The sequence below is a fragment of the Eublepharis macularius genome, chromosome 9, assembly GCF_028583425.1.
Source record: "Eublepharis macularius isolate TG4126 chromosome 9, MPM_Emac_v1.0, whole genome shotgun sequence".
Lineage (NCBI taxonomy): Eukaryota > Metazoa > Chordata > Lepidosauria > Squamata > Eublepharidae > Eublepharis > Eublepharis macularius.
The window spans coordinates 65959884-65969991 of record NC_072798.1 but is presented as its reverse complement, the minus strand read 5'-3'; the positions used below and the strand labels follow the sequence as shown (position 1 = coordinate 65969991).

Below are 10108 nucleotides of genomic sequence, written 5' to 3'. Positions count from 1 at the left end.
AATTTGATTGTGTCTGAAAACTGTATAGCAACAGAGAAACTCTTTCAGACAAATACAGTATGTTACACATGAAGCTGCTTTATACTGAGTTTGGTCATTGGACAGTGTTATCTCTTCTGACTGTCACTAGGGAACTTGGGTAGAGCTGTTTCATATAATACCTAATCTGGTTTTAACTGAAGGTGCTAGGGATTTAACCTGAGATCTTTTGCATGCCAAGATGATGCTAACCCTTGAGCTCCTTCCTTTGTCCATTGTCAGTTAATAAATAGTTTGCCATATTGTGAACCAGTGGAACATTCAGAATAATCTTCAAGGGCAGTCCCACATGAGTATATAAATAGATACGTTTACCAGCTTTCTCAGCTTCTCATGTTGCGTGTTTCTTCTCAGAGATTCGAGCTCAGCTGATAGAGCAACAGAAATGTTTGGAACAGCAAACTGAGATGCGGGTACAGCTTCTTCAAGATCTACAGGATTTCTTCCGTAAAAAAGCAGAAATAGAGACTGAATACTCTCGGAATCTAGAAAAATTAGCAGAAAGGTTCATGGCAAAAACAAGAAGTACCAAGGACCATCAGCAATATAAGTAAGCTAAAATTTCTTATACCATTCCGTTTTGTTTAAAAAGGTTATTTTGTTTAAAAGCCCCAATTTGTACAGTATTATTAATTCAGTATTTTTATTAATTCGTATTTAGAATTTTAGTGTACAAGAATATTTTAAAATCAGTTGGTGCTGTTCATACCACTGGGAAGTAACTTAGTACAGTCCTAAAAACATTACGTCTTTCTAGGCCCATTGACTTTAGTGGACTTAGAAAGGTGTAACTTTGTTCAGGAGTGCCCTGGTCCAGTACATTCCCATACATACTATGGTCTCAATGACCATTACTCCAGTCTAACTCTCCATGGGATTGTATTGTTAATATGATTTGCATTTTAGAGATGTTCAAGTCTGAAACTTGAGTTAAAGATGAAACTGGTAGACAAGAAGAAAATAACCCGTACGATGTTGAATCTAATGTCTAATTTAAACTGGGACCTTAGCTACTGTATCTGCAGCATTATTACACAAGAGGTAGGTAGCTAAACTGGGTTACCGATCTCTCGACATGCTAAATGGACAACACATGTACATGCCCAGTTTAAATGAGATGCAGGTAGGCTTTCCAGGTGCATGCAGGCGGTGGGCAAATTCCTAGCGATTTGCCTTTCTGCCAGCTGATCATGTTACACCAGAAGCAATGGCATCATGCAAAGGCCAGTTCTTTAAGAATCAGCCTCAAATACAGTTCTTTAAGAACTGGCCCTGGTGCAATGACATCACTTCCAGTGTAACCGGAAGTGACATTATCGCTTGGGTGCTTTAGTGCATGTGCTAGAATGAAGAACAGTAAGTACCCATGCTTAAGCAACTCCTGATGGTTGCTTAAGGGGCCTGGCAACCTTAGACACTGGGCACTTGCAAAGTAAGTTCTTCTCTGTTAGAGTCACATTTCTAATTCAGGTGTATTGATCCATGTCACCATTAAGTGAACACTGTTTCTGCAGTCAATAACTTGTTCAAAACTTAGTGTAGGATATGTGGATGCTCATAAAAACCCTTGTTATTTTATTACAGACATACTTGAAAACAACCACCAAGGTCTAATTTTAATAATATAACAAGGAAATTTAGGCTGTAACTTGCATTAAGAATATATAGGTATCCTTAATATTCTGTTAGTACAGCAAGGTCCAAACAAATTCTTCACATAGTCCTATAAAAATTTGCTTGCAAACGTCTCTGTGTTTAATTTATGTACCATATAAGTCCTTAGTCAGCTGGGTCCCTGGAAAGACAACTTAGAAATTTATTTACTTATTTAAATATTTATATCCTGTCTTCCCTTGCGGCTCAAGACAGCTTATGAGTCACAATTTCAAAAAAATCACAATTTAGAATCAACAAAATAAAACTGCAGATAATCCCTTCCCCTCAAAATATGCCTGCCATTTAATATTAATCAGTGCTGAACAGAATATTTTCAGTTAAATTCTGTGGCATTTTAAAGATTGGTCTCAAATCTTTAACATATAATTCATCTGTGAGTTACTGCAGTAATGGTTTGAACATTTTTTTCTTCTTTGGACTCCAGCAAATTAAGGTCATGTCGAAAAATAACTTCTAAAGTTCAACAAGATTCATTGCTCAAGAAAGGTGGATTCTTCTGCTATCTCTTAACTTCATATATTTCAGATAACTTTATTTTAGGTGGATGGTAGACTTTGTTTCAGCATCTGAAATACTCAGAACATTTCAGCTAGCTAGCACTGATTCTTTTGTAGTTCACATTGCTGATAGGACAAAAGCACAGAATGACTTGAACTTTACAAGAAGCATTAACAAGTGAATGGGAGGCTGCCTCATGCTGTTTCTTTCAGTGTAATGTCTGAAGGGACACTTGTTTGGAGGAGATGATGCAGTGTAGTGGAAGTGATGAAAGCAGAAGCATGACGCACCGTCCATCTGCTTGTTGTGTCATCTTGTGCTCACGTTTGTCTTTTCAGTCTATACAGCTCGCTTCCCCCTATGAATATTGGGATGTCCTGTCTTCCTGAGATACTTCCTATCCTTCCAGTTGTATGCTATAACTCTCAGCTGGAAACTCTAGGACTTGCCATCTGGCCATGTCCTTATTTTCTATTGTTGTTGACTTCCTGTGTGGATATGAGTGCTATTGACAATGGAGAGCACAACAATGTGGATTGTTATATATTATCCTAAAAATGCTGCACGTTTGTTTTTGGCTATTATTACTAGCAATGTGCACAAAGTCGCACTCTGAAACTCCCTGTTAATTAGAGATATTTATAACATTTTAGGTTAGAACATATTAACTATTAAAGGGACTCAGAATCCCCACTTCATCCATAAATATATATTGAAAAGATATTCCCTTTTGTCATTCTTAAATGATCTTGACTGTTAGCACTAAAGGATAATTAAACGAGTGTTAGGAAATCATTAAATGGAAAAATATCCGTGTTTACTAGGAAAGACCAGAATCTGCTATCACCAGTAAATTGTTGGTATTTACTCCTCAATCAAGTGAGACGGGAAAGTAAGGACCATGCAACTTTGAGTGATATCTACCTGAACAACGTCATAATGCGCTTTATGCAGATAAGTGAAGATTCCACCAGGATGTTCAAGAAGGTACTATATCATGATTTCTCAGATTTCTTTTTGAGATGAGAGTGGCTAAAAGGCATAAATTTTAAATGAATATTCTGTAGGAGACTTGGTAATATAATAACATTTTACTTCAGTGTTATTACCAAGTCCCTTATGACATTTCTTACTGTAAATGTAGAGAGAAAAGTGCTTTTTCAACAGCTGCAGTGTTTTAAATAAAAGAAGGGTAAATGAACCACACTTCTTTAGTGCAAGTTATATTGTGTTATCTTCCAATAGAAAAAAAGTTCATAAATGTGAAGAATATTCTGTTATTAAACTACTTGAATTTCACTCATGGCATAGAATTGAAAAAGCTCTGACAAGACTTCTCCATTCTGTGCTATACAGTTTGCTAACAGCTTAATTTAATTTTCTGACAGGAAGGTATAAGATCCAGAATGGTAAACTGAGTTTCACATGATATTAAGAGATTTTTATTATTGCAGATATTCCCTGAAGTATTGTTTTAATTATGTCTGTGTAAATGTTCTTGCATAGTTCTTGTATTTTTGTGTAAAGTGGCAATGTGCTTTTATAAAGCCTATATATGTGGTTCCCAGACGAAGAGCTTCGTTGTATTGCATCAGTATTTCGAAGACCATTCCCTGAAACATCAAAGTGGATTATGTGTCTGAATTCAGTAAGGTGTGTCCCCCCCCCCACCAAATCCTATCCTTTTTGTCTACAAGAATAGAAGCTGTCATGTCAGAATGAGCTGTAAACTATTATATCTGAATTACAGTACAAATCTATTTTATCATTGTTTTTTGCATAAATAGACTTTCTGGGTTGGATCCAGCTACTCCCTTAAGGATTAGCTACTATAGAGTCAACCTTGATCTCAGATCCTAAATTGTGTTTGTGGCCATGTATCTAATTTTTATATAGATATAGATATAGATATAATTTATATAGATATAGATATAGATATCAAACCAAGGAGAGTAGAGACAAAATATAAGAAATGTTCTTTCTCCCCCTGAGGTAGAGGACATCTTGAGATGGGTGATTCCCACTCTCTGTTCAGCGAGACAAGAACTAAAAACTGAACTACCTGTCTTCCAGTGGGTGTCACCCAGTTCCTCAGTTTTGTTCCTGCCTCGATAGGGAGAGCAGCTACGCAGGCACCTCTTTAAGTATTGCCTACATTCACTTCCACTTTTCTGATTATTCCTTTTTCTTTTTCTCTATACCACTAAAACTTCTCTGAGTCTTCTTGCCAACTCCCCTGCCAGCACGTCAAGCCACAGCTAGCCTTTCTGTTGCTCCCCCCACCTTGCTTCTTCTCCGTTTAAAAAAAAAAACTTTTTCCTTCCTCTTCTCTGCCTTACCCTCTTTCTTCTACCTTTTCCCAATTTTTGCAGCCAGCCTGCTCTTTTTCTTACCACACCGGTGATGGTTTTTTTGGAAGTCTTTTAGCCTGAATGGCAGATTGCATGGGCGTGGAAGCTACAGCAGCGGATGGTTTTCTTTTGGAGGGGGAGTTCGCAGCTCCTCTCACTGCTGTTCCCTCGGAATCTGACACTTTATCCAGCCTGGTTGAGGCACCTTCCAACTCTACTCATGAGGAGTCCTGAGCCTCCACCTCATGCTCTCCTTGCCACCCAGAAGCCTAAAAAGCGGCGCCATACAGGCAGGAGTGGCGCAACAGCCACCAAGGGCCTCTCCAGTGCCGAAACCTCTAACTTCTGCGCAGAAGCCACTCATGGCCTAGCTGGCACACCCCTGGCCTCTACTAGCGCTTCAACCACTCAAGGCCTAGCTAGTGCTCCTCCAGTATCCACCCAGAAAATGGGAAAGTGAGGCCAGATTCACTGCCCACTCCACGAGGCCCAGAACCTCCAAGGATAAGGATGGCCACTCAGAGCACAACGGGCATCTCCTGACTGAGGAACTGTGAGTAATGCATCTAAACTGGCTTCCCTGGCCTTGCCCAATGACATCATAGAAGTCCTCAGACAGGTGGTAGGGAAGGAAATCGCTGGCTTCCAACATAAAGTAAGCAAGGCTGAAGAATCAGTAACACAGTTATCCCCTGAGTTTTCCCCTTCAGGAGGGAACAGGGCAAGGCCACTGCCATGGAAGAGCCTATTTATTATGAGGATGTCCACTCTGCTTGAGGCTCCCCCCCCTTATGATGATGGTGACTCTGTAGACAGGGAAAACAAGGATTTCCTCTCTGATGAGGAATAGGAGGAAACAGGGGCCAATGATCAATCTATGAGATTTTTCAAGATGGAGGATTACCATTACTTACTTTCTAAAACTATGGTCGCCCTTGACCTACATGAAGCCTTGGCCGAGGATGAGCCCACTGCCTCTTCTTCTAAGCCCAAGTCCAGGCCCAAAGGGAACAAATAATTTTCCCCAGATCTCACACCTCAGAAGAAGTCTTCCCTTTCCCTGAATTCTTTGAGAAGCAGCTAAAGGCAGGATGGGCCAATCCCCTGTCTAACACATCTCCTCCAGGGCTGGTCAGAAAGTTGTATTCCTTACTCTCTTTCACAAACCAGTTTTTACAGGTACCACTTGTTGACACCCCGGTGACAGCCTTACAATCTTCCGGCCTCCTCTCTGCCGATGGGGAAGGTTCAATTCGCAACAACCTGGACAAGAAGGTGGACTTCGCCCTGAAAAAGGCACATGAAGCAACAGCTATGGCCATACGAGCATCTGTCTTTGTACCCACTGTTGCCAGAGCGTCCATCGTGTGGTCAAGGAAGATATTGCAACTCATTCCTCCCAACAACTGATGCCTCTCAGAAGGGGCCAACAGGGTTCTCAAGGCCATTTCCTTCATGCTGATGCAACTCGACGCCATTTCTCTATCCTCCAGAGCTGTGGCCTCGGCAGTACCCACCCAACAATCTCTCTGTGGCTGAGGGCGTGGAAGGGATAAGCATGGCCATCATCCTTGCTTATCCCTTTCATGACAATAAGCTGTTTGGAGAGTCGACCAGATCCTGATAGAGACAAAGGACAAAAAGAAGGCACTTCCCAAGATGTTGTATAGAAACAACAAGAGATCCACATCAAGTCATTCCTTTCGTTCCCAGAGAATACTACCTAGATTCTCCAGAAGCAACAGGGGAATCATCTGGTCTTCCTTTCATCAGTCTTCAAGAAGAGGTTTCGTCTCCAACAGCTTTGGCCAGCAATTCCAGCAGAGGAATGACAGAGCATCCCAAGATGCCAAATCCGTCAAGGCATGATTGCCTGCAAATTCTGGTAGGGGATTGTCTTCTCCTTTTCAAAGACGTGTAGCTCGAGGCTCTAGCAGACAATTGGTCCTCAGAAATTGTCTCCACAGGCTATTTACTGGAGTTCTTAAACACTCCACCAGACCGTTTTATCCTGTCTCCCCTTCGCCTGGGATCAGAAAAATGTCAGAGAACACAAGACGCTATTCAACACCTTCGCAGAATAAGGGCCATAGAACCTGTTTCAAGGGCAGAGCAGGGGACCAGAGTGTATTCCATCCTCTTCATCGTCCCCAAGCGAAATGGAGACTGGAGGGTAATCCTGGATCTGAAGTACCTCAACAGGTTCATGAGACTGAGGCACTTCAGGTTGGAGACTCTTCGATCCATAATGGAAGCACTGTTGCCGCTAGGCTACCTCATGTCCCTGGACTTTCAGAAGGCCTATTTTCACATACCCATTTTGTTGTCTCACAGGAAGTTTCTGCAGTTCTGCTTGCAAGGGGATCATCTTCCGTTCTGAGCTCTCCCCTTCGGTTTGTCCACGGCTGCAATGGTGTTCTCAAAGATTTTGATCCACCCGATTGCCAAGCTGCGAGAACTAGGCATCCACATACACCCTTACCTGAACGCTCTCCTTATCCATTCTAGCGCTCAGCTGCAAGCTCAAAGGGATCTGCAAACAACCATCAATTATCTGCAGTGGTTCGGCTTTCAGCTCAGTCTTCAAAAAAGCTCCCTCAACCTCTCTCAGAGACTCAAGCACCTCGAGGTAATCTTAGACACCAAACGTCAATTTGTATTCATGACCAAGGCCAAGGCATCAAAGATCAAAGAAAGGGCCTTGGCTGTAATCAAGTCCAGATCCTCCCTGATGATCCTAACCAAGCTTATGGGGCTTCTCATCTCCAGCCTGGATGCCATTCAGTGGGCCCAGTTACATTCAAGAAATTTACAGCAACTGCTTTGTCCCTTCCAGTCTTACATCATAACCAAGATGGATTTAAACATCCAGGTACCGCCCTCGGTAAAGACAAGCTTAAAGTGGTGGACCAAGATGCCAAATCTACTACAAAGAAAACATTTCAATGTTGCCACACCTATACAGCTGTCAACCTTCTAGGCTGGGGAACCATTTTGGAAGGATCACCAACCCAAGGCCTATGGTCAAAAACAAAGAAAAAGCTTCCCATCAGTATGCTCAAACTCAGGGCTATTTATCCTACCCTCATTTTTCAGCCCTCAACTGGCTGGCTGTCATGTACTCATCAGAACGGACAACGTGTCGGCCAAAGCATACATCAACCACCAGGGGGAGTCCCGATCAACTTCGCTTCACAAAGAAGCCTTGTGGATCCTATTATGGTCAGAAATTCATCTTGCTTCCATCAAGGCTGAGCACAACAAGGGCACCTCAAATGTACAGGCAGACTGGCTAAGCAGACAACTCATCCAAGAGGGAGAATGGTTGCTGAAGCTGGATCTCTTCCTCCTCATCACCAAACACCTCAGCTTCCCCCAGGTGGACCTGTTTGCCTTTCCGATGAACTGGCAGGTAGACAGATTTTTTTCACTGTACTTCCACCTGGAGGCGGAAGCAATAGGTGCTCTGACTTCTCAGTGGCCTCATGCCCTGCTGTACGCCTTTCCTCCCACTCCAGTTATCCCAAAACTTTTGAGAAAGATCAGTGAGTAGAGAGTGGACATCATAGTTGTGGCCTCATACTGGCCCAGACGCCGATGGTTCTCGACTCATCTTCAGTGGTCGACACTTCCACCATTGAAGCTCCCAGTCTTCCTGAACATGCTCCATCAGGAACCAGTGTGGCACCCATACCTGAAATGGCTCCACTTGACCACGTGGAGGTTGAACGGAAACATTTCACGCAAGTGGGATATTCACAGCAGGTGATCAATACCCTGCTAGCGTCTAGACAATCGTCCACCACCAGAATCTATAACACCACATGGTGCCAAAGGAAAGGCATAAATGCAGCTGAACCCAAACTGGAATTCATACTCCTCTTTCTCCAGGATGGCCACTCCAGTGATCTTCGGGCACCCACCCTGTGACACCAAACAGCTGCCCTGGCAATGGTACTACCATCTTACCAAGGTTTCTGCATCTCCAAACACCCTCGTGTCCAGGTTTCTTAAAGGAACAACACTCATGGATCCCCCGCAGACTCACAAGATTCCAACCTGGAGACTACATACCGTCCTATCCGCCCTTACTGGCCCTCCTTTCAAGCCCATTAATGAGATCCCACTCAAATGGCTGCAGACGAAGACCCTGTTCGTTACCACAGTCACATCAGTGAGAAGAATATCAGAATTGGGAGCCCTGTCAGTCAGCCCCAATCTCTGTACCTTCCACAAGGATAACATGGTCTTGAGGCTGGATCCTACATTCGTACCCAAGATACGAATCAGTGCCAGGAGATCAGCGCCAGGAAATATTCTTGCTCACCTTCTGACCCAACCCATCCCACCCAGGGAAAAGACATGCAACACCCTGGATGTTAGATGTGCCTTAAAAGTCTTTATATCCAGAACTGAGAAAATCAGACGGACTCCCTACATGTTTATATCTCTGACATCAAACAACAACGGAAAGAACATCCATCAGTCAGATTCTCAGAGCATGCATCACAGAAGCATATAAATCACAGGGACTCAAGTTCCCCATTGGGATCATGGGGCACTTAGTTCGCAGTGCCGCAACTAACGCAGCGTTTTCCAAGTATGCCATGGTTGAGGAGGTCTGCAGAGCACCTATTTGGTGTATCATCTCCACCTTCGTTAAACTTTACAGACTAAATAGCTACGATGTTGCAGCATTTGGAAGACGAGTACTCCAACGCGTACTACAGCCAGATGACCCACCCAAATTATAGGACACTGCTATGGGAAGTCCCATCTCAAGATGTCCTCCGTCTCAGAGGGAGAATGGACCATTGGTTACTCACCATGAAGGGTCCTTCTCCTCTGAAGACAGGAGGACATCGTGCTCCTCCCTGCTTCATCATCGTCATTCTAAAACCTTTTCATATGCTTACTTACTGCACTTCTTAAACAACCTCACTGTTCTTCCTGTTATTCCGAGTTTGAGCTGTTCTTACTAACCTGTTGTTAACTTTCTTCCATTTTTCAAAGTTTCTGAATAGTTGTTATAGTATAGCTTTCTACTGCTCTCAGAGTTTCCAAACTGAGGAACTGGCATGACACCCACTGGAGGACAAGAAGTTCAGGTTTTAGTTCCTGCCTGCCTGAACAGAGGGTGAGAATCATCCATCTCAAGATGTCCCCCTGTCCTCAGAGGAGAAGGACCCTTCACAATGAGTAACTTATGGTCCATTTTCTGACCCTCTGCAGTAGAATTTTTATTTCTATGATGTTATCTATGTTATCTATGAATTACATTTCTTACAAACTTTCTGCAAGGTCAAAGGAACCCCTGTGCACCCTGTGTGCCTATGTGCCTTACAGTGTTGAATTATTTTGTTGTCTTTTATATTCTGTTTTCTCTGTGAACTGAAGAAGTATTTTTAGATGATGGCATGTCCATCAGTCATTTATCCGTAACCTAGTTTTTAAAGATATTTTTGGCTTTCCATTTTTATACTGAAATAATAGAACAAAAGCTGATTGGGCATTTCCACTGGGCTTTCCGTTGGCCAGCTGTC

The 10108-nt window shown here is 42.8% G+C and overlaps 1 protein-coding gene across 1 annotated transcript in view; it reads left to right on the top strand.

Annotated features, from left to right (window-relative positions):
• The first annotated feature begins 420 nt into the window (after positions 1–420).
• The window catches only part of SRGAP1 (SLIT-ROBO Rho GTPase activating protein 1), a 67369-nt gene continuing 57681 nt past the window's right edge, over positions 421–10108 (top strand). Inside the window, exons 1-2 of the mRNA XM_054987887.1 lie at positions 421–589; positions 3039–3201. Coding sequence (XP_054843862.1) covers positions 447–589; positions 3039–3201 — 306 coding nt within the window. The 5' untranslated portion in view covers positions 421–446. The remainder of the gene's footprint in view (positions 590–3038; positions 3202–10108) is intronic.